Below are 25,316 nucleotides of genomic sequence, written 5' to 3'. Positions count from 1 at the left end.
TCCTTTGAACCTCTCATCGGCAAATACACTATATATACACAAAATGTGTGGATTCGGCTATTTCAGCCACACCTGTTTCTGACACTTTTTTCTGTATAAAAATCGAGCACACAGTCATGCAATATATCAGTACACTCGTAAGAACTTAAGCATTACGAAACTTCTATTCGATCAAATAAACCTTACGTAGCAAAACAGCCATTACATTTTTTGGGTTGACCAAATTCGACACTCATTGACCATATAAAAACTCCTTGCTTGGTGCGCGAAACAACGCCAACTGCTGGAGGGAGTTGGGCCTCTCGCTTCGCTCTCCGGTGCGTTCGTAAATGCGCTCTGGCGGTCGACTCCGAGTTCAGAGGACTCTCGTCTGAGTGTACCAGAGCGCTGAATAATTGGTGAATTTACGAACGCACCCTCTGTTATTGCTTCGTCTGACTAGCTGTTTGGCCACTGCTAACTATAGTAGGCTAAATAGCCTATTGATCTCACAAGAAGTAGAACTAAAGTAAACGTTTATTTATTTATTTTTAAATAGGTGGATTATATAATCTCAACATTTTCCAAAATCGTTTAAAAAGGATTGCAAGTCAGATCACTTTGGGCAATGGCCTGATTTGTTTAGTAGGCTAGTACAAGTTGTAGTTTATTTTGTAGGCCTACCTATGCCGTGTTTCGGCATTTTAACTAAACATTTGAATTAATATTTAGCCAAATTCACTTCACAATTCACTTCATTTGTAAAAGCAAACGCTATGTGACAGTTGCAGCTTGGCTACTGGCACTGTAGGCGACCCAGAAAAGGACACGGGTGTTTTTCTAAACGCGTTACTCTTGTGTGTGTTGGATAGAGACGAAGATGGCGGACGAACTAGACCGAGTACGGATTTCAGCTGCGGAGCTACGAGCTGAAGCGTCGAGTTTTACCAACCACCACGACGATTGTCACAGAGGTGAGAGCGATCACCGAAAGTTATCGTTATAAACCATGAAAGAGAACTCACAACAACAAAAACACGGGAGTATTACAACGTATAAACGGAAACTAAGTAGTTAGCTTGCTAGCTAACGTTAGCTCTCTGATGTAACGGCAGCTAGAAGCATCATGTGGTGTTTTCTTTTCAAACACTCCCCTCCCCGGAACAATATTACTCACCCCCGACTCTCACAACCGAAGTCTAGGTTGGAAATGCACATGTCACCGTCAACCTAGACTGAGGTTCCCCACCGGCTACACTCCTTCGTGGTTGGGGCTATTGTCTGCTTGCTAGCTAGGTTAGTATTATAGCAGCAGACTAGCTAGCTTCTAGTTTTTCCCCGAAAACAATAGTATGTGGCTTTTCTTTTGTTAGCTGGATACAAGTTGAAGAAGGCGGCAAAAGTGTATAGTTGAACTAGCTAGCTAACGTTAGCTAACGGACACAAGTTGAGTAACGGTAACGTTGGGAATAACGTTTTGTTTAGCGTCATCTTATTTTTTTTAAGCTAACTATATCACTATGGCAACCGCACTTGTGTAGCTTTCGCCACGCTAACTAGCTACACACACATAGCTAGCTAACTCGTCTTTCCTAAATTATCACTGATGAGGCACTCCGGTGGTCCTGGAGAACTGCTAGATGTTCGGGTTTTTTATTCTAGGCCATCACTAACATACCTGTTTAAAAAAAAAAAAAATCGGACAATCATGATCTTCAGTCTCAGAGTCTGAGCCATGATTAGCTGAACAGGTGTGTTTGAGTAGGGCTGGAACTAAAGCCTCCTCACCTACCCAGTAGCTTTCCAGGACCGACAATTGGAGACTCCCCTGTTGGACTGACTGATCAGATGAACCCAAAACACCTATCCTTCTTACCCACTTATGCTGGGCATACACTACACCACTTATAAAATCGTAATAACGTGAACACGCTCACACTTCCAGATTTCCTTGTCCCAAATCTTTCATTTTGTCTAACCTCAACCCGAGGGCGTGCTCACGGTACAGGATGATTCCCTAGTTGATCCTGCCTTGCGTTTCTCAGTTGTTGTAGGAAAGAAATGCTGACGCAAACAGTGAGCTGCTTTTTAGTGTGCAAGGTATTATGTGCAGAAAGACCAAAAGAAACAGAGGCCCAGAATATGGACTTAATATACAAAATAATAATGATATAATTATCTTTTTGATTTCTGTCATGGTAGGAGTTTGTTTTGCATGGCCCGGTGCCCCAGGTGTGCGGAGATTTGACTTAAGGACCAATGGATTGGCCCTTTAGTGAACTCTGTCTCCCATCACCTCGGTCCTCACAGTGTTGTTGTTGCTTTCCTCTTCACTATTGTTGTTTTGGTCTCGCATGCTGAGTGCTCATTAGCTATTGGCAGCAGTCTTTGCCCAATCGTGTCACAGTCCTTGCCCAATCGTGTCACAGTCCTTGCCCAATCGTGTCACAGTCCTTGCCCAATCGTGTCACAGTCCTTGCCCAATCGTGTCACAGTCCTTGCCCAATCGTGTCAGTCCTTGCCCAATCGTGTCACAGTCCTTGCCCAATCGTGTCACAGTCCTTGCCCAATCGTGTCACAGTCCTTGCCCAATCGTGTCACAGTCCTTGCCCAATCGTGTCACAGTCCTTGCCCAATCGTGTCACAGTCCTTGCCCAATCGTGTCACAGTCCTTGCCCAATCGTGTCACAGTCCTTGCCCAATCGTGTCACAGTCCTTGCCCAATCGTGTCACAGTCCTTGCCCAATCGCGTCACAGTCTCTGCCCAATCGCGTCACAGTCCCTGCCCAATCGCGTCACAGTTCTTGCCCAATCGCGTCACAGTCCTTTCCCAATCGCGTCACAGTCCTTTCCCAATCGCGTCACAGTCCTTGCCCAATCGTGTCACAGTCCTTGCCCAATCGTGTCACAGTCCTTGCCCAATCGTGTCACAGTCCTTGCCCAATCGTGTCACAGTCCTTGCCCAATCGCGTCACAGTCTCTGCCCAATCGCGTCACAGTCCCTGCCCAATCGCGTCACAGTCCTTGCCCAATCGCGTCACAGTCCTTTCCCAATCGCGTCACAGTCCTTGCCCAATCGTGTCACAGTCCTTGCCCAATCGTGTCACAGTCCTTGCCCAATCGTGTCACAGTCCTTGCCCAATCGTGTCACAGTCCTTGCCCAATCGTGTCACAGTCCTTGCCCAATCGTGTCACAGTCCTTGCCCAATCGCGTCACAGTCTCTGCCCAATCGCGTCACAGTCCCTGCCCAATCGCGTCACAGTCCTTGCCCAATCGCGTCACAGTCCTTTCCCAATCGCGTCACAGTCCTTGCCCAATCGCGTCACAGTTCTTGCCCAATCGTGTCACAGTCCTTGCCCAATCGTGTCACAGTCCTTGCCCAATCGTGTCACAGTCCTTGCCCAATCGTGTCACAGTCCTTGCCCAATCGTGTCACAGTCCTTGCCCAATCGCGTCACAGTCCTTTCCCAATCGCGTCACAGTCCTTGCCCAATCGTGCTCATACTACAACATGCACGACCAACATTTCAGACACGTCAGAAAATGATCTGGACATCCGGACAGGGGTCTGGATAACGAAACAACCGTCGTCGGTGCCCCCTTGACCCTCTCAAACTACTGCAGTCCCGACGTATCGATCCTAGCCCAAGTTCAGAGGATTTCACCCCGATCATGAACATTTTTCTGGGACTGCAAAAAACGTGGGGAATTTGTGTGAAAATCGCATAGTGTATGACTGGTATTAGCTATCATTCAGGCCCTGGGGCAGCTGTGACGTTGTTCATTGTCTTTGTTGAAGTACGGGGTAAAGGTGCACTACATTATCAGGCAGACTGTTCTTCCTGCTATCGCTTTCTCTCTTACCTCCTGCTCTCACCTTCTTGCACTTTCTCCTGCTGTGTGTTAGTCAGAGGAGACTGAGAACGAACTAAACTTACACGACTGAGCAAGAGGGAGTGGAAATGAGGATAGCGGGAGTGGAAACGATAGGGATTGGAAATGAGAGAAAGCGGGATTGGAAATGAGAGAAAGCGGGAGTGGAAACGAGAGGGAGTGGAAACGAGAGGGAGTGGAAACGAGAGGGAGTGGAAACGAGAGGGAGTGGGAACGAGAGGGAGTGGGAACGAGAGGGAGTGGGAACGAGAGAAAGCGGGAGTGGGAACGAGAGGGAGTGGGAACGAGAGAAAGCGGGAGTGGAAACGAGAGGGAGTGGGAACGAGAGAAAGCGGGAGTGGAAACGAGAGGGAGTGGGAACGAGAGAAAGCGGGAGTGGAAATGAGAGAAAGCGGGAGTGGAAACGAGAGGGAGTGGGAACGAGAGAAAGCGGGATTGGAAATGAGAGAAAGCGGGAGTGGGAACGAGAGGGAGTGGGAACGAGAGAAAGCGGGAGTGGGAACGAGAGGGAGTGGGAACGAGAGAAAGCGGGAGTGGAAACGAGAGGGAGTGGGAACGAGAGAAAGCGGGAGTGGAAATGAGAGAAAGCGGGAGTGGAAACGAGAGGGAGTGGGAACGAGAGAAAGCGGGATTGGAAATGAGAGAAAGCGGGAGTGGGAACGAGAGGGAGTGGGAACGAGAGAAAGCGGGAGTGGGAACGAGAGGGAGTGGGAACGAGAGAAAGCGGGAGTGGAAACGAGAGGGAGTGGGAACGAGAGAAAGCGGGAGTGGAAACGAGAGGGAGTGGGAACGAGAGAAAGCGGGAGTGGAAACGAGAGGGAGTGGGAACGAGAGAAAGCGGGAGTGGAAACGAGAGGGAGTGGAAACGAGAGGGAGTGGGAACGAGAGAAAGCGGGAGTGGAAACGAGAGGGAGTGGGAACGAGAGGGAGTGGGAACGAGAGAAAGCGGGAGTGGAAACGAGAGGGAGTGGGAACGAGAGAAAGCGGGAGTGGGAACGAGAGGGAGTGGGAACGAGAGAAAGCGGGAGTGGAAACGAGAGGGAGTGGGAACGAGAGAAAGCGGGAGTGGAAACGAGAGGGAGTGGGAACGAGAGAAAGCGGGAGTGGAAACGAGAGGGAGTGGGAACGAGAGAAAGCGGGAGTGGAAACGAGAGGGAGTGGGAACGAGAGAAAGCGGGAGTGGAAACGAGAGGGAGTGGGAACGAGAGAAAGCGGGAGTGGAAACGAGAGGGAGTGGGAACGAGAGAAAGCGGGAGTGGAAACGAGGGAGTGGGAACGAGAGAAAGCGGGAGTGGAAACGAGAGGGAGTGGAAACGAGAGGGAGTGGGAACGAGAGAAAGCGGGAGTGGAAACGAGAGGGAGTGGGAACGAGAGAAAGCGGGATTGGAAATGAGAGAAAGCGGGAGTGGAAACGAGAGGGAGTGGGAACGAGAGAAAGCGGGATTGGAAATGAGAGAAAGCGGGAGTGGAAACGAGAGGGAGTGGGAACGAGAGAAAGCGGGATTGGAAATGAGAGAAAGCGGGAGTGGGAACGAGAGGGAGTGGGAACGAGAGAAAGCGGGAGTGGAAACGAGAGGGAGTGGGAACGAGAGAAAGCGGGAGTGGAAACGAGAGGGAGTGGGAACGAGAGAAAGCGGGAGTGGAAACGAGAGGGAGTGGGAACGAGAGAAAGCGGGAGTGGGAACGAGAGAAAGCGGGAGTGGAAACGAGAGGGAGTGGAAACGAGAGGGAGTGGGAACGAGAGAAAGCGGGAGTGGAAACGAGAGGGAGTGGGAACGAGAGAAAGCGGGATTGGAAATGAGAGAAAGCGGGAGTGGAAACGAGAGGGAGTGGGAACGAGAGAAAGCGGGATTGGAAATGAGAGAAAGCGGGAGTGGGAACCGAGAGGGAGTGGGAACGAGAGAAAGCGGGAGTGGAAACGAGAGGGAGTGGGAACGAGAGAAAGCGGGAGTGGAAACGAGAGGGAGTGGGAACGAGAGAAAGCGGGAGTGGAAACGAGAGGGAGTGGGAACGAGAGAAAGCGGGAGTGGGAACGAGAGAAAGCGGGAGTGGAAACGAGAGGGAGTGGGAACGAGAGAAAGCGGGAGTGGGAACGAGAGAAAGCGGGAGTGGGAACGAGAGAAAGCGGGAGTGGAAACGAGAGGGAGTGGGAACGAGAGAAAGCGGGAGTGGAAACGAGAGGGAGTGGGAACGAGAGAAAGCGGGAGTGGAAACGAGAGGGAGTGGGAACGAGAGAAAGCGGGAGTGGGAACGAGAGAAAGCGGGAGTGGAAACGAGAGGGAGTGGGAACGAGAGAAAGCGGGAGTGGATACGAGAGGGAGTGGAAACGAGAGGGAGTGGGAACGAGAGGGAGTGGGAACGAGAGAAAGCGGGAGTGGAAACGAGAGGGAGTGGGAACGAGAGAAAGCGGGAGTGGAAACGAGAGGGAGTGGGAACGAGAGAAAGCAACGAGAGGCAGTGGGAACGAGAGAAAGCGGGAGTGGAACCGAGAGGGAGTGGGAACGAGAGAAAGCGGGAGTGAAAACGAGAGGGAGTGGGAACGAGAGAAAGCGGGAGTGGAAACGAGAGGGAGTGGGAACGAGAGAAAGCGGGAGTGGAAACGAGAGGGAGTGGGAACCAGAGAAAGCGGGAGTGGGAACCAGAGAAAGCGGGAGTGGGAAGCAGAGAAAGCGGGAGTGGGAACGAGAGAAAGCGGGAGTTGAAACGAGAGGGTGAAAGAGAGGAGGAGAAGGGGCGCTGACCTTCAGAACGGATTGTGTCTCTCTGTTGAAAAGTCAGTCATCACAACTAATATCTCCCATTCTCCTCTCTCTCCCATCTCTATTTCTTTCCCAACTCTTTCTCTCCCTTTCGTACCCCCCTCTCTGTCACAGAGGAGCGAGGAGAGGAGGGACGTGGCCAACGACAGCAGCGTCACCACGGCAACGACCCGTCAAAACGCCCTGACCTGCAGCTCTACACGCCCGGGGCTGGCCACGGCAACCGTCGCCATGACAGCGAAGACGGCGGCGTAGTCACCTCTCCTGGAGATCCGTTAGCCATGACCTCTGACCCTGAGGTGGAGTTGGTGATGTCACTGCCACAGGAGGAGGAAGAAGGACACAAGATGGCCGCCACTGAGACGGTTTCAACTGAACTTGGATGTATAGATGGAGGGATGGGGAAAGGAGGAGGAGAGAAATGTGGAGGAGGTTTTACTCCAAACCGGGGTGGAGGCTCTCGAGCACCTGCACAACAGAGGACTCAAAGAGGTGACCACCACACCACCAGAGCAGACAACAACAACAACAGTAGTAGTAGCAGTAGTGCAAAGGGACCGTCAGGCTCAGCTATCCGACCACAGAACTCCAGACAGAGGGATGAAGTGAGAGGGAAAAACCAGAGGGGTGGAGGGAGAGAGAAGGACCAGAGGGGTGGAGGGAGAGAGAAGGACCAGAGGGGTGGAGGGAGAGAGAAGGACCAGAGGGGTGGAGGTAGAGAGAAGGACCAGAGGGGTGAAGGTAGAGAGAAGGACCAGAGGGGTGGAGAGCCAGCAGGCGGTTCCCCTGGCTCTCCCAAGGCCACCAGAAAGACCCGTAAACCGGACCGGGAGATCTACCAGCCTGGGGGTCGGAGGAGCACCACCACCACCACCCAGGGGGAAGAGGGAAGAGAGACAGAGAAACCTGCCCCTAACCCTGGTCCCCCTGTCAGAGAGGAAACCCAAGCCAGGAGGGAACCAGTCGTATGGAGAGAGACCGGAGAGGAGAAAGGGAAAGGTGGCAGAGAGGGTGAAGAGACAGGCAGAAGGCAGGAGAGGAGAGAAACAGGGAAAGCAGCCGTCTCAGACCATGGACTAGAGAACCTGACTGGGAAGATACAGAAACTCTGTGTGACTGCCCCACCTGAGAGAGAAGAGGAGGGGAAGAGAGGAGAGGGTGAGGAAGGAGTAGGCAGGAGGAGGAAGGCTAGCGGTGAGGGCAGGAGGAGCAGAGCTGGAGGTGGAGGCAGGGGACGAGTAGGAGGAGGAAATGAAGGATGCGAGAAGACTGAGGAGGAGAAGAAGAGAGAGAGGGGAAACCGCAGGAACAGAGGAGGAGGGGAGAAAGGGGAGAATCAGGACTCCAGGAGAAGAGGAGGAGGAGGAGAGGGTGAGCGAGGGATGACCGAGAAAGATAGAGACAGGAGAGCATCGGAAGAAGACGGAGAGAGGGAAGCGAACCGTCCTGCAGATACACAGCCAGCAAAGGGAAGAGAAAAACGGAGGGATAGAGAGACTGAGAGAGACAACCAGAGAGGGAACAACAGACCCCAACCTCTACCCCCAGATATAGACCGAGAGAGGAATGGAGAGAAAGACGGGGATGGAGAGATGCAGAGAAACAGAGAGAGGAGTGAGAGATGCAGGGCTAACCCTAACAACAACCACCACCCATCATCGTCCTCTAAGCGCTACTCCAAGTCAAACATCAGAAGACCCAGGAACCGCACCTACAGCACCAGTTCTGCCAGCAGTGGCACCAGCCTGGACGGACTGGGACAGGGAGGGGATCAGAGGGAGGACAGAGTCCGACGAGACCGCCTGGGGCACAGAGAGAGAGAGGGAGGAGGAAGTCAGCTACCGAACAGGATGAGAAACACGAGAGACTCCTCAACAGACTCACTGGAGGAGAGGAGGAGAGATGGAGGAGAGGAGTACTTGAGCCCCGCGTGGAGGAGAGGGGAGGACGAAGGGAGAGGGGGAAGAGGACACAGAGGGAGAGGAGGGCTCCTGAAAGTGTCTCAGAGTGACAGACAGTCAGGCACCTCCCACGCCACCTCAGGCCCTAGCGATGACCCCCAGGGGCGCCGCAAGCAGGGCACTGTGCCTCGTGGTAAGGAGAGGGGCATTCTCATCCTCCCCGCCCACACTGACCTCTCCAATTCGCCGACGGAGCCCGGGCCAAGGCTCCTGTTTGGTGGGATTCGAGGAGGAAAAGAGGCGGGACTAGGGAGAGGAGGAGGAAGGGGCGGAGGAACAAGGCGACTCTGGGATCCCAACAACCCCGACCAGAAACCCGCTCTCCGGCTCTCCCAGCATGCCTCTCTCCTGCAGCAGCAGCCCATGTACCTGCAGACGGGCGGCGGTTACGGAGCGATGCACTTCCTGGATACAGACGACGAGGCTGCAGGGAGTCCCCCGATCCGCCAGGGGGAGCACTTCTACCCCCAGCAGGAGGCCGCAGCCATGGCCCAGGCCTTCTACAAGTACCAGAACTCTGACAACCCTTACCCTTACAATGCCAACCCCAATGCACGTTACCCATACCCCTATCACACTATGCCTACCACCCCCTACCAGATGCCCTCCTCCAACGGCATTTACCCAGCCCAGTTTTACGGGGAGTACAGGGGCCAGGGGTACCAGACCGGGGCTGGAGCAGGTCTGACACCAGAGGAGGTGGAGCAGCAGGCCAGGGGAGAGCTGGGGAGACAGCTGAGGGCTGCAGAGAGTCAGGAGTTACAACTCAGCAACCTCCTATCTAGAGACAGACTCAGTGCTGATGGACTGGACCGCATGGCTCAACTCAGGTAAGATGGTGGGGAGAGGGACAGGGTAGGATGGAGGGAAGAGGGACAGGGTAGGATGGTGGGGAGAGGGACAGGGTAGGATGGAGGGAAGAGGGACAGGGTAGGATGGGAGGGAAGAGGGACAGGGTAGGATGGGAGGGAAGAGGGACAGGGTAGGATGGGAGGGAAGAGGGACAGGGTAGGATGGGAGGGAAGAGGGACAGGGTAGGATGGGAGGGAAGAGGGACAGGGTAGGATGGGAGGGTAGGATGGAGGGAAGAGGGACAGGGTAGGATGGGAGGGTAGGATGGAGGGATAGGGTAGGATAGAGGGATAGGGTAGGATGGAGGGACAGGGTAGGATGGGAGGGTAGGGAAGAGGGACAGGGTAGGATTGGAGGGTAGGATGGAGAGACAGGGTAGGATGGGAGGGTAGGATGGAGGGACAGGGTAGCATGGAGGGAAGAGGGACAGGGTAGGATGTAGGGACAGGGTAGGATGTAGGGAAGAGGGACAGGGTAGGATGGAGGGACAGGGTAGGATGGAGGGAAGAGGGATAGGGTAGGATGGGAGGGTAGGATTGAGGGACAGGGTAGGATGGAGGGAGGAGAGGGACAGGGTAGGATGGAGGGAGGGACAAGGTAGGATGAGGGAGGAAGGAGAGGGACAGGGTAGGATGGAGGGAGGAAGGAGAGGGACAGGGTAGGATGGAGGAAGGAGAGGGACAGGGTAGGATGGAGGAAGGAGAGGGACAGGGTAGGATGAGGGAGGAAGGAGAGGGACAGGGTAGGAGAGGGACAGGGTAGGAGGGAGGGAGGAAGGAGAGGGACAGGGTAGGAGGGAGGGAGGAGAGGGACAGGGTAGGATGGAGGGAGGGACAGGGTAGGATGGAGGGAGGGAGGAGAGGGACAGGGTAGGATGGAGGGAGGGAGGGACAGGGTAGGATGGAGGGAGGGACAGGGTAGGATGGAGAGAGGGAGGAGAGGGACAGGGTAGGATGGAGGGAGGGAGGAGATGGACAGGGTAGGATGGAGGGAGGGACAGGGTAGGATGGAGGGAGGGAGGAGATGGACAGGGTAGGATGGAGGGAGGCAGGGTAGGATGGAGGGACAGGGTAGGATGGATTGAGGGTGGGAGCTCCAACTTGGTAATATGCTGATGCTGGGGGCTGCAACTTGTCTGAAAACTGACTAAGCTCCTTTCTGTCTTGTCTCCTTTTCACTCCCCCCTCTAGAGCGGACCTGTTGACCCTATATGAGCGGGTGATCCTAACAGACATAGAGTTCAGTGACAGCCAGAACCTGGACCAGGCTCTATGGAAGAACGTGTTCTACCAGGTTATAGAGCACTTCAGACAGCTCCTCAAAGACCCCAGCGGAGACTCAGCCCTGCGTATCACCCCCATGCTGCTCACTCTGCTGGACGAGGTAGACGCACTGAACATATGCCACGTAGCGTACGCACCACATATGGAATTTGGCCTTCAAGATGAGCCCAATCTGCCAGGGCGTCAAGGCCATTAACCAAAATAGCCCATTTTAAATTGATTAGAAAAATGAAAAAACACTTGACATTTTTTTATTTTTTAAAAAGTGGATGTAACTGTCCATAAATAATTAGCCTGCATGTGAACGTTTAGGTGATAAGCTTGGGCCTTAAACCGGGGTATTTGGAAAAAGCCACGTGATGGTTTTTCAATACCGTTGAAACTATTTCTTTGACGTTTTGAAAATAAATGTCTATATTTGAAGCTACTTAAATATCTGCTGTCAACTTGTGCAATACGTTAGGAGATAAGAAGCTGATTTTATTCATGTCACATGTTTCATTATGAAGCTTCCTGGTAGTCCCCAGTCACATGGTGTTTGTTTACACACACCGACCAGAGACCTGAGCCTTGTGAGTCTCTCTCTATTGTCCAGTATGCTCCAGGTGATCTAGTAACAGTAGGGAATTCAAAATGGAATGTTTTGTAAACACTTCCTCATATGCCATTGAAACCAGCCTTTATCTCATGTTCTAACAACTTTCTTTCGTTGTCCGTTAGCCAAAAGCACAATAGTCATATTAGCAACCCGTGCTAGTTGTTGCATCAGTAATCATATTAGCAACCCATGCTAGTTGTTGCATCAGTAGTCATATTAGCAACCCGTGCTAGTTGTTGCATCAGTAGTCATATTAGCAACCCATGCTAGTTGTTGCATCAGTAGTCATATTAGCAACCCATGCTAGTTGTTGCATCAGTAGTCATATTAGCAACCCATGCTAGTTGTTGCATCAGTAGTCATATTAGCAACCCGTGCTAGTTGTTGCATCAGTAGTCATATTAGCAACCCATGCTAGTTGTTGCATCAGTAGTCATATTAGCAACCCATGCTAGTTGTTGCATCAGTAGTCATATTAGCAACCCATGCTAGTTGTTGCATCAGTAGTCATATTAGCAACCCATGCTAGTTGTTGCATCAGTAGTCATATTAGCAACCCATGCTAGTTGTTGCATCAGTAGTCATATTAGCAACCCATGCTAGTTGTTGCATCAGTAGTCATATTAGCAACCCGTACTAGTTGTTGCATCAGTAGTCATATTAGCAACCCATGCTAGTTGTTGCATCAGTAGTCATATTAGCAACCCATGCTAGTTGTTGCATCAGTAGTCATATTAGCAACCCATGCTAGTTGTTGCATCAGTAGTCATATTAGCAACCCATGCTAGTTGTTGCATCAGTAGTCATATTAGCAACCCAGTGCTAGTTGTTGCATCAGTAGTCATATTAGCAACCCATGCTAGTTGTTGCATCAGTAGTCATATTAGCAACCCATGCTAGTTGTTGCATCAATAGTCATATTAGCAACCCATGCTAGTTGTTGCATCAGTAGTCATATTAGCAACCCATGCTAGTTGTTGCATCAGTAGTCATATTAGCAACCCATGCTAGTTGTTGCATCAGTAGTCATATTAGCAACCCATGCTAGTTGTTGCATCAGTAGTCATATTAGCAACCCATGCTAGTTGTTGCATCAGTAGTCATATTAGCAACCCATGCTAGTTGTTGCATCAGTAGTCATATTAGCAACCCATGCTAGTTGTTGCATCAGTAGTCATATTAGCAACCCGTACTAGTTGTTGCATCAGTAGTCATATTAGCAACCCATGCTAGTTGTTGCATCAGTAGTCATATTAGCAACCCATGCTAGTTGTTGCATCAGTAGTCATATTAGCAACCCGTACTAGTTGTTGCATCAGTAGTCATATTAGCAACCCATGCTAGTTGTTGCATCAGTAGTCATATTAGCAACCCGTACTAGTTGTTGCATCAGTAGTCATATTAGCAACCCATGCTAGTTGTTGCATCAGTAGTCATATTAGCAACCCGTGCTAGTTGTTGCATCAGTAGTCATATTAGCAACCCGTGCTAGTTGTTGCATCAGTAGTCATATTAGCAACCCGTGCTAGTTGTTGCATCAGTAGTCATATTAGCAACCCGTGCTAGTTGTTACATCAGTAGTCATATTAGCAACCCGTGCTAGTTGTTGTATCAATAGTCATATTAGCAACCCGTGCTAGTTGTTACATCAGTAGTCATATTAGCAACCCGTGCTAGTTGTTGTATCAATAGTCATATTAGCAACCCATGCTAGTTGTTACATCAGTAGTCATATTAGCAACCCGTGCTAGTTGTTGTATCAATAGTCATATTAGCAACCCGTGCTAGTTGTTACATCAGTAGTCATATTAGCAACCCGTGCTAGTTGTTGTATCAATAGTCATATTAGCAACCCATGCTAGTTGTTGCATCAGTAGTCATATTAGCAACCCGTGCTAGTTGTTGCATCAGTAGTCATATTAGCAACCCATGCTAGTTGTTGCATCAGTAGTCATATTAGCAACCCATGCTAGTTGTTGCATCAGTAGTCATATTAGCAACCCGTGCTAGTTGTTGCATCAGTAGTCATATTAGCAACCCGTGCTAGTTGTTGCATCAGTAGTCATATTAGCAACCCATGCTAGTTGTTGCATCAGTAGTCATATTAGCAACCCGTGCTAGTTGTTGCATCAGTAGTCATATTAGCAACCCATGCTAGTTGTTGTATCAGTAGTCATATTAGCAACCCGTGCTAGTTGTTACATCTTTAGATCTCCACTCGTTCAAAACTGATATTTTCATATCTGTCACATGAAACCGCTCACATGTGAGCTTTTGAGAACGGTGTTTTCCTGCTAATTGCATTTTGTAACATGTGCGCGTGTAGCCTGAGGTCGTGTGTGTGTTTCCTGCTGTTATAATGTGAATAAATAATGGCTGAGCAACATTTTAAGCTAAACGTTCTGATCGGTTGCATCAGCCTCATTGCTTTAAAAATGAATGATGTACAATGGTCCTGGTCCCACATCTGTCCTAGAGTCTGTTTAGAATATTTATTTATCGTACAGAACAACAAGTTGACCAATAGATGAGGTCAACGTTTCTACTATGGGGGATAGTAGATCGACAGAGGCTGGGGATTTATGCTGTTTGTTACTTTTCTCGTTGGCTGAGGCCAAGTAAACGTGGACAATTATTCAACCCTCTTCAGAGTGCACCTCGGAATTCAGATGTTTTTTGTGGGTGGGGCTGGCTGGCTTGCTGGCTGGCTAGCTGACTGGCTGGCTGGCTTACTGGCTGCCTGACTGACTGGCTGGCTGACTGGCTAGCTGACTGGCTGGCTGGCTTACTGCCATACAAGGGAGCGTGGCCGTCGATTCCGCTGGGAAATTCATGGCCTGGTACACACACACACGCACGGCGTACACTGAACACGCACCGCGTACACACACACACACACCGCGTACACTGAACTCGCACCGCGTACACACACACACACACACCATGTTCAACTTCATGCAACTGTTTTGAAACAGCCTTAGTGTTTCTTCATGGAGCTAATCATTTTGGTGCACTGTGTTTGTTTCCCAGGGGACGGTATTCTTTGATGCACTGCTGCAGAAGCTTCAGACGGTGTTTCAATTTAAACTGGAGGATTACATGGACGGCATGGCCATCCGAGCACGTCCACTACGCAAGACGGTAACAACACCACTACTGTGTCTGTGTGTGTGTGTGTGTGTGTGTGTGTGTGTGTGTGTGTGTGTGTGTGTGTGTGTGTGTGTGTGTGTGTGTACACATGATGTGTGTTCAGAACAACACGACTACTGTGTCTGTGTGTGTGTGTGTGTGTGTGTGTGTGTGTGTGTGTGTGTGTGTGTGTGTGTGTGTGTGTGTGTGTGTGTGTGTACACGTGATGTGTGTTCAGAACAACACGACTACTGTGTGTGTGTGTGTGTGTGTGTGTGTGTGTGTGTGTGTGTGTGTGTGTGTGTGTGTGTGTGTACACGTGATGTGTGTTCAGAACAACACCACTACTGTGTCTGTGTGTGTGTGTGTGTGTGTGTGTGTGTGTGTGTGTGTGTGTGTGTGTGTGTGTGTGTGTGTGTGTGTACACGTGATGTGTGTTCAGAACAACACCACTACTGTGTCTGTGTGTGTGTGTGTGTGTGTGTGTGTGTGTGTGTGTGTGTGTGTGTACACGTGATGTGTGTTCAGAACAACACGACTACTGTGTGTGTGTGTGTGTGTGTGTGTGTGTGTGTGTGTGTGTGTGTGTGTGTGTGTGTGTGTGTGTGTGTGTGTGTGTGTGTGTTCAGACTAGAGGTCGACCGATTATTGGCGGACAAAAAAAGCCGATATCGAATAATCGGTCGATTTAAAAAATAAAATAAAAATAATAAAAAAATATTTATATATTTATCATACACACACACACATTTTTGTAATAATAATATCAATTTAGTCTCAAATAACATGTATGTTAAAACGAAGCACCAGCTTTCATGGGTCTTCAATATTCCCAGTTAAGAAGTTTTAGGTTGTAGTGCAGAAAGCAGAGCTTGTCTGCATGGTCCCCTGTCAGTCTGCTCCTCCGCGAAACACAGACCTTATTTGAAGTAGATCAAGACATTCTCTATGGAAGACATGAACGGTAAAATAACGAAGGAACCCCTTTCAAGTTCAGCCGCAAGTTATTACAGGAATTATAACGCGTCGACTATTTCTCTCTAAACCATATACCTTTGACTAATCCGGAAACTATCACCTCGAAAACAAAACGTTTATTCCGTTCCGTATTTTATCTAACGGGTGGCATCCATGAGTCTAAATATTCCTGTTACATTGCACAACCTTCAATGTTATGTCATAATTACGTAAAATTCTGGCAAATTAGTTCGCAAAGAGCCAGGCGGCCCAAACTGTTGCATATACCCTGACTCTGCGTGCAATGAACGCAAGAGAAATGACACAATTTCACCTGGTTAATATTGCCTGCTAACCTGGATTTCTTTTAGCTAAATATGCAGGTTTAAAAAATATATACTTGTGTATTGATTTTAAGAAAGGCATTGATGTTTATGGTTAAGTACACATTGGAGCAATGACAGTCATTGATTGATTGTTTTTTATAAGATAAGTTTAATGCTAGCTAGCAACTTACCTTAGCTTACTGCATTCGCGTAACAGGCAGGCTCCTCGTGGAGTGCAATGTAATCAGGTGTTAGAGCATTGGACTAGTTAACTGAAAGGTTGCAAGATTGGATCCCCCGAGCTGACAAGGTTAAAAATCTGTCAGAACGTTCCTAGGCCGAGGCAGAACGTTCCTAGGCCGTCATTGAAAATAAGAATGTGTTCTTAACTGACTTGCCTAGTTAAATAAACTCTTATCATACCTCTCTGCCTCTAATCACTGATCAGGTCTCTCTCTCTCCTTCTTTTCTCTCTCTCTCTTTCTCTCTGTCTCTCTGTCTCTCTCTTTCTCTCTGGTATAAAAATAATAATAATAATCGGCAAATCGGCACCCCAAAATACTGATTTCCGATTGTTATGAAAACTTGAAATCGACCCTAATTAATCGGCCATTCCGATTAATCGGTCGACCTCTAGTTCAGACTGTGTGTGTTTAGGGCCCTATAAAATCAGTTCAGTATTTTCCCAAATTCCGTTTTCTCAGTTTTGTTTACAGTCACCGTTAAAAAAGTCATAATAAATAGAAACAAGGGAATGGGATGTTCTAAGTCCACAGCGATGCTTAAACCACATCAGGAGACCACTGAGGTCTGGGAAAAATCTAATACATTTTTATTTTTGAGTGTAGTTACCCTTTAATTTGAGTGTTTAGCAGTGTGTTTTTGTAGCACACATGTGATGGTAGAGTTTGGATTGATGAAAATCATCACGATATCATTCTGCCAGGTAAACATACGCTACTTCCTAGTTCACAACGTTTAATTGATGTTTTTGGGAAAAGCCTTTCAGTCTACTGAGCATCATCGCTAACGGCTACAGGAAGTAGTACCGCACTGCACACACAGCAGACAGGGACGTTCTGGTGGTCTGTTCAGAGAGTTGTTAATGTCTAGACAGTGGTCTGCACACACAGCAGACAGGGCCGTTCTGGTGGTCTGTTCAGAGAGTTGTTAATGTCTAGACAGTGGTCTGCACACACAGCAGACAGGGCCGTTCTGGTGGTCTGTTCAGAGAGTTGTTAATGTCTAGACCAGGGGTGTCAAACTCATTCCACGGAGGGCCTAGTGTCTGCAGGTTTTTGGTTTTTCCTTTCAATAAAGCCCTAGACAACCAGGTGTGGGGAGTTCCTAACTAATTAGTGATGTTAATTCATCAATCAAGTACAAGGGAGGAGCGAAAACCCGCAGACACTCGGCCCCCCGTGGAATGAGTTTGACACCTGTGGTCTAGACAGTGGTCTGCACACACAGCAGACAGGGCCGTTCTGGTGGTCTGTTCAGAGAGTTGTTAATGTCTAGACAGTGGTCTGTACACACAGCAGACAGGGCCGTTCTGGTGGTCTGTTCAGAGAGTTGTTAATGTCTAGACAGTGGTCTGCACACACAGCAGACAGGGCCGTTCTGGTGGTCTGTTCAGAGAGTTGTTAATGTCTAGACAGTGGTCTGCACACACAGCAGACAGGGCCGTTCTGGTGGTCTGTTCAGAGAGTTGTTAATGTCTAGACAGTGGTCTGTACACACAGCAGACAGGGCCGTTCTGGTGGTCTGTTCAGAGAGTTGTTAATGTCTAGACAGTGGTCTGCACACACAGCAGACAGGGCCGTTCTGGTGGTCTGTTCAGAGAGTTGTTAATGTCTAGACAGTGGTCTGTACACACAGCAGACAGGGCCGTTCTGGTGGTCTGTTCAGAGAGTTGTTAATGTCTAGACAGTGGTCTGCACACACAGCAGACAGGGCCGTTCTGGTGGTCTGTTCAGAGAGTTGTTAATGTCTAGACAGTGGTCTGTACACACAGCAGACAGGGCCGTTCTGGTGGTCTGTTCAGAGAGTTGTTAATGTCTAGACAGTGGTCTGCACACACAGCAGACAGGGCCGTTCTGGTGGTCTGTTCAGAGAGTTGTTAATGTCTAGACAGTGGTCTGTACACACAGCAGACAGGGCCGTTCTGGTGGTCTGTTCAGAGAGTTGTTAATGTCTAGACAGTGGTCTGCACACACAGCAGACAGGGCCGTTCTGGTGGTCTGTTCAGAGAGTTGTTAATGTCTAGACAGTGGTCTGTACACACAGCAGACAGGGCCGTTCTGGTGGTCTGTTCAGAGAGTTGTTAATGTCTAGACAGTGGTCTGTACACACAGCAGACAGGGCCGTTCTGGTGGTCTGTTCAGAGAGTTGTTAATGTCTAGACAGTGGTCTGCACACACAGCAGACAGGGCCGTTCTGGTGGTCTGTTCAGAGAGTTGTTAATGTCTAGACAGTGGTCTGTACACACAGCAGACAGGGCCGTTCTGGTGGTCTGTTCAGAGAGTTGTTAATGTCTAGACAGTGGTCTGTACACACAGCAGACAGGGCCGTTCTGGTGGTCTGTTCAGAGAGTTGTTAATGTCTAGACAGTGGTCTGCACACACAGCAGACAGGGCCGTTCTGGTGGTCTGTTCAGAGAGTTGTTAATGTCTAGACAGTGGTCTGCACACACAGCAGACAGGGCCGTTCTGGTGGTCTGTTCAGAGAGTTGTTAATGTCTAGACAGTGGTCTGCACACACAGCAGACAGGGCCGTTCTGGTGGTCTGTTCAGAGAGTTGTTAATGTCTAGACAGTGGTCTGTACACACAGCAGACAGGGCCGTTCTGGTGGTCTGTTCAGAGAGTTGTTAATGTCTAGACAGTGGTCTGTACACACAGCAGACAGGGACGTTCTGGTGGTCTGTTCAGAGAGTTGTTAATGTCTAGACAGTGGTCTGCACACACAGCAGACAGGGACGTTCTGGTGGTCTGTTCAGAGAGTTGTTAATGTCTAGACAGTGGTCTGCACACACAGCAGACAGGGCCGTTCTGGTGGTCTGTTCAGAGAGTTGTTAATGTCTAGACAGTGGTCTGTACACACAGCAGACAGGGCCGTTCTGGTGGTCTGTTCAGAGAGTTGTTAATGTCTAGACAGTGGTCTGCACACACAGCAGACAGGGACGTTCTGGTGGTCTGTTCAGAGAGTTGTTAATGTCTAGACAGTGGTCTGTACACACAGCAGACAGGGCCGTTCTGGTGGTCTGTTCAGAGAGTTGTTAATGTCTAGACAGTGGTCTGTACACACAGCAGACAGGGCCGTTCTGGTGGTCTGTTCAGAGAGTTGTTAATGTCTAGACAGTGGTCTGTACACACAGCAGACAGGGCCGTTCTGGTGGTCTGTTCAGAGAGTTGGTAATGTCTAGACAGTGGTCTGTACACACAGCAGACAGGGCCGTTCTGGTGGTCTGTTCAGAGAGTTGTTAATGTCTAGACAGTGGTCTGTACACACAGCAGACAGGGCCGTTCTGGTGGTCTGTTCAGAGAGTTGTTAATGTCTAGACAGTGGTCTGCACACACAGCAGACAGGGCCGTTCTGGTGGTCTGTTCAGAGAGTTGTTAATGTCTAGACAGTGGTCTGCACACACAGCAGACAGGGCCGTTCTGGTGGTCTGTTCAGAGAGTTGTTAATGTCTAGACAGTGGTCTGTACACACAGCAGACAGGGCCGTTCTGGTGGTCAGTTCAGAGAGTTGTTAATGTCTAGACAGTGGTCTGTACACACAGCAGACAGGGCCGTTCTGGTGGTCTGTTCAGAGAGTTGTTAATGTCTAGACAGTGGTCTGCACACACAGCAGACAGGGCCGTTCTGGTGGTCTGTTCAGAGAGTTGTTAATGTCTAGACAGTGGTCTGTACACACAGCAGACAGGGCCGTTCTGGTGGTCTGTTCAGAGAGTTGTTAATGTCTAGACAGTGGTCTGCACACACAGCAGACAGGGCCGTTCTGGTGGTCTGTTCAGAGAGTTGTTAATGTCTAGACAGTGGTCTGCACACACAGCAGACAGGGCCGTTCTGGTGGTCAGTTCAGAGAGTTGTTAATGTCTAGACAGTGGTCTGTACACACAGCAGACAGGGCCGTTCTGGTGGTCTGTTCAGAGAGTTGTTAATGTCTAGACAGTGGTCTGCACACACAGCAGACAGGGCCGTTCTGGTGGTCAGTTCAGAGAGTTGTTAATGTCTAGACAGTGGTCTGTACACACAGCAGACAGGGCCGTTCTGGTGGTCTGTTCAGAGAGTTGTTAATGTCTAGACAGTGGTCTGTACACACAGCAGACAGGGCCGTTCTGGTGGTCAGTTCAGAGAGTTGCAGGAAAAGTCGAATTACTGATGCATTTTGTTCATTGTTTTATGATAAACTCGGGCAAATTTTATAAATAGTTTTATACATTTTAGTTACATTTATACAGTTTTATACATTTTAGTTACATTTATACAGTTTTATACAGTTTTATACATTTTAGGTTTTTCCCTGCAGGCTCGACAACCACAATATACATTTCAGTTGTCCAAATGGACAAGTAAAAAAATAAATAATCCCTGTCAAACTATCACTGATCAGAATTGTATCAGGCAGCATACAGCAGGGCCGGGCATGATTGACATTCTGACTAAATTGCCTATATTCCTATGTGCTATAGCCTATTCCAATAAATATGTTATATTTACATAAAACGAGAGAACAATGTAGACAGAATTAAGAGTCTCACCAAAGCAGCGCAAAATATCTGGTCATATATTTATTTAAAATAAAAAAGAATTCCTCTCTTTCTCTCTCGTCTGATGATCTGGGTCAATAGCCAAAGTCTATTTTTTATAGAGGACCGGTGTGTACGTGTTATAGAAGCCCACATGTTATTTTTCTCTCTTCAGTTGATATGAAAATGACTTGGCGTAGTAAGACACTGCTACATTTCTCGGGAGCTATCTCAGAAAAGTGTACAGTTGTTTTTCAATAACCAAACCACCCCCCAAAAACATGAGGCCTAAGGTAAAAATGGGAGATGTAGAACAAACAATAGCAAGATATTAAACAAATCGGATAAATTCAAAACAAACCTTTACAGCATTATAAGACAGAAATTATGCATGAGAGGTCGGATAAAAAAAGAGAATCCCTTTGCCCTTGCGAACCAAATAACCAAAAGCCTAATCCTACTAAAATTACTACAAAAAAGTGAATGATGAAAGTCGGACTCTATGCTATTCTTAATCACAGACTTATTGTGAATGACAAATATTTTAGGCCACAAGAAGTGAAATTGAGAAAACAATACTTATTCTCAACTAGTCTACCTGGTTTAATAAAAAACACCAAGATGGAACAATCTAATGAGGAGTCACAACAACAACAAAACAGGAACGTTTATGAAGGAAATGATGCGTAGTTGGACTAGATCTATTTCCTGATGAGAGAGGAAGTGGGAGAGGAAAGATCATTCATAGTGATTCCGGGTTTGACCACAGCAGCTCTGAAGCCCATGATGATGTACAACCCATCACGAGAGCACAGCGAGGCTCGTTGTGACACACAGATCGCCAGATAGGCCTCGGCTACTACACATCTCTTTCGTTCCACAGCGCCACCAGAGTGGAACGGGCTATTTGAAAAGATTTGTCTCCCTGAATATATTTAGTCAATGTCACGATTCCTCTTGTCCCTCCCGTAGCAGATACATTTATTTTGCCCGCGCTACAGACTGCCATATCATTCCGCCAATACAGGATTAGTAAATGCCCAATGTCCCAAAACAAATGCCCCAATTTTGTTAGAATTTTTCAGAGTGCTGCATCACCCTCATCATCACTACTTCCTGCAGCTATTCCCTTTTGTCCATGGTGTTACAGACCTTTTTTTGTGGGGGGGGGGGACAAGTATCTTCAGCTTTCAGACAAGTAAAAAATAAATAAAAAACTGTCCTACAAAAGATGTAACCCACAAATGTTTGCTTAGGTTTTTTTGCCAAACTAACAATGTCTTACTGTATTTAAATTATTTGATTTGATTTCAACTAACTTATGTTTTAATTCAAAGGCCACGTGGTTAAAAAAGTGACTGTCAAGCCCTGCCCTACAATAACTATTTGAATGTTGTTGAATTCAATTTGAATGTCTGGATTCCGTGATTCCGTCCTCGTTCTCCGCGGTGCGGATTTTCTAGGGTGTATTTAACGGTATATAATGTGTGTTGGTCCAGGTGAAGTATGCTCTGATCAGTGCCCAGCGGTGTTTGATCTGTCAGGGGGACATCGCCCGTTACCGAGAGCAAGCCAGCGACTCGGCTAACTACGGCAAGGCCCGCAGGTACTGTACTTTGGCCACCAGGGAAAGCATCTTTTCCGTGTTCCTGTCCGTTGACAAATCGTAATGGGGGAAACTGGTGTTGTAAATATGAAGTAAGACTCCTTTAGGTCTCTCTTGCGAAGGAGACTCAGACACAGAGTAAATGTGCTCCTCTTCCTCCTCCCGTCTAGCTGGTACCTAAAGGCCCAGCAGATTGCTCCTAAGAACGGACGACCTTACAACCAGCTGGCCCTGCTGGCTGTTTACACGGTGAGAGTCGTGAGAGAGGGAGAGAGGGAGGGAGGGAGGGAGGGAGGGAGAGAGGGAGGGAGGGAGGGAGGGATAAAGGGAGAGGGAGGGAACTGTACTTTTTTGTGTGGCAAGTATAGCCAAGATTTTGAGAGAAATATCACATTTTTCTCAATCTCTCTCTCAACCCCCCGCTCTCTTTCTCTCTCCCCCCTTCTTTAAACTTCCTCCCCTCTTTCGCTCTCCCTCTCCTTTCCTCCCTCTCCTCTCCCCCCTCTCTCCTTCTCTCTCTCTCTCCAGAAGAGGAAGTTGGATGCAGTGTATTATTACATGCGTAGCCTGGCTGCCTCCAACCCCATCCTCACTGCCAAGGAGAGTCTCATGAGTCTGTTTGAAGAGGCCAAACGCAAGGTCAGACACACACACACACACACACACACACACATACACACACACACACACATACACACACACACACACACACAAAAGACACAAACACACACCTCCAGTGATAACCCAGCTAATGTATTCATTGACCAAACACAACCAAACACCCGGCCTTTATAACATGACTGTCTTGTGATGTCGTGAAGCAGGGATTCTCACCTGCCCCTTTTACCCCTTGACCTTTCTCACCCCCACCCCCCAGGCGGACCAGATGGAGCGAAGGAGGAAGCAGGAGTTGGAAGGGGGGTCCAGGGGCCCGGGGGTCCGAGGAGGAGGACGGGGGGAGGAGGGGGCTAGGGTGGAGATCTGGGTCGGCCCTATTGGCCAGGCATCATCACACCGTGGGGGCAGCGAGTCCAGCAGAGACTCTGAACAGGAAGGAGAGCTGGGTAACCTCAGCCCTAGTGATGTGAGTAGAACACTTTACACTGACACACACACACCATGCACACCATGCACACACAATGCACACACACACACCATGCACACACACACACACACCATGCATATACACACACACCATGCACACACACACACCATGCACACACACAATGCACACACACGCACCATGCACGCATGCACATACACACCATGCACACACAATGCACACACACACACCATGCACACATACACAATGCACACACACACACCATGCACACACACACACACACCATGCATATACACACACACCATGCATGTACACACACACACCATGCATGCACACACATGCACACACCATGCACGCACGCACGCATACACACACACACACACACACACACACGCACCATGCATATACACACACTTATGGATTATCTGCAGCTTCTCTTCCAGTTCTGTTCCAGTTCTTTTATACTGGATGTTGTCTTTACTCCTCTGTGTCTCTGTGTCTCTCTCTCTCTCTCTCTCTCTCTCTCTCTCTCTCTCTCTCTCTCTCTCTCTCTCTCTCTCTGTGTCTCTCTCTGTGTCTCTGTGTGTCTCTCTCTCTCTGTGTGTCTCTCTCTGTGTCTCTCTCTCTGTCTCTCTCTCTCTCTCTCTCTCTCTCTCTCTCTCTGTGTCTCTCTCTGTGTCTCTGTCTCTGTCTCTCTCTCTGTGTGTCTCTCTCTGTGTCTCTGTGTCTCTCTCTGTCTGTCTCTGCCACCCGTTCGATAAAATACGGAGCGGTTTCGTATTTCACTGAAAGAATAAACGTTTTGTTTTCGAAATTATAGTTTCCGGATTTGACCATATTAATGACCAAAGGCTCGTATTTCTGTGTGTTATTATATTATAATTAAGTCTATGATTTGATATTTGATAGAGCAGTCTGACTGAGCGGTGATAGGCAGCGGCAGGCTCGTAAGTATTCATTCAAACTTTAATGCGTTGGCCAGCAGCTCTTAGCAATGCTTGAAGCACAGCGCTGTTTATGACTTCAAGCCTATCAACTCCTGAGATTAGGCTGGCAACACTAAAGTGCCTATTAGAACATCCAAAAGTCAAAGGTATATGAAATACAAATGGTATAGAGAGAAATAGTCAACGCGTCATAATTCCTATAATAACTACAACCTAAAACTTCTTAACTGGGAATATTGAACCACCAGCTTTCATATATTCTCATGTTTTGAGCAAGGAACTTAAAAAGTTAGCTTTTTTACATGGCACATATCGCACTTTTACTTTCTTATCCAACAATGTTTTTGCATTATTTAAACCAAATTGAACATGTTTCATTATTTATTTGAGACTAAATAGATTTTATTTATGTATTATATTAAGTTAAAATAAGTGCTCATTGTTCATTCAGTATTGTTGTAATTGTCATTATTACAAATATATATATATAAAAATTGTCAGATTAATCGGTATCAGCTTTTTTCGGTCCTCCAATAATCGGTATCGGCATTGAAAAATCATAATCGGTCGACCTCTAGTGTGGATGTGGCTTGTGTCTGCCTCTCTTTCTCTGTCCTCTCTCTGCCTCTCTCTCTCTCTCTGTCTGCCTCTCTCTCTCTCTCTTTCTCTGTCCTCTCTCTGACTCTCTCACTCTGTCTCTGTCTACCTCTCTCTCTCTCTGTCTCTCTCTTTGTTGATTATACCCGATTCTGTATCATATTTCTCTCTTTCCACACACATACTAGATGTTTTACATCCTAGAGAAGTTTTCTCTCCCAGGAAGTGGTGGCTCTGACACACCCTCTGTAGCAGACAGAAGGTGCATCGTGGGCCACGGCGCTCTTGTTATTGCCATCTCCATGGCGATACTACCTCGTAAACACACGCACGCACACACACACACACACACACACACACACACACACACACACACACACACACACACACACACACACACACACACACACACACACATGCAGACACACACAGGGTGTTTCTTAAGACGTCCCCATTGATAAATCAATAGCTACTGAGAAATATCTCTCTTTGTTTCCAAGACTCATTTACTCTTCCTCTGTTTCTCTCCTTTCTTTCTTTTTTTCTGATGTAAGTTGGCCTGTTGTCATAGTCTCTCATTCCCTCTCCTTTCTGCTCAGTCCCCTTCACCTAG

At 48.4% G+C, this 25,316-nt stretch overlaps 1 protein-coding gene across 1 annotated transcript; it reads left to right on the top strand.

Moving 5' to 3' along the window:
- The first annotated feature begins 859 nt into the window (after positions 1 to 859).
- Positions 860 to 25,316, top strand: LOC120056743 (telomerase-binding protein EST1A-like). Its single transcript, XM_039004950.1, has 10 exons — positions 860 to 953; positions 6,748 to 7,192; positions 7,313 to 9,424; positions 10,637 to 10,829; positions 14,358 to 14,468; positions 21,990 to 22,096; positions 22,267 to 22,345; positions 22,625 to 22,735; positions 22,974 to 23,184; positions 25,303 to 25,316. The coding sequence occupies exons 1-10, from the start codon at positions 860 to 862 to the stop codon at positions 25,314 to 25,316; spliced, it is 3,477 nt and encodes a 1,158-aa protein (XP_038860878.1).

The sequence above is a fragment of the Salvelinus namaycush genome, chromosome 12 (assembly GCF_016432855.1).
Source record: "Salvelinus namaycush isolate Seneca chromosome 12, SaNama_1.0, whole genome shotgun sequence".
In the NCBI taxonomy this organism is placed as follows: domain Eukaryota; kingdom Metazoa; phylum Chordata; class Actinopteri; order Salmoniformes; family Salmonidae; genus Salvelinus; species Salvelinus namaycush.
Note: the sequence above shows the minus strand (reverse complement) of the source record. Positions and strands in the feature narration are given on the sequence as shown.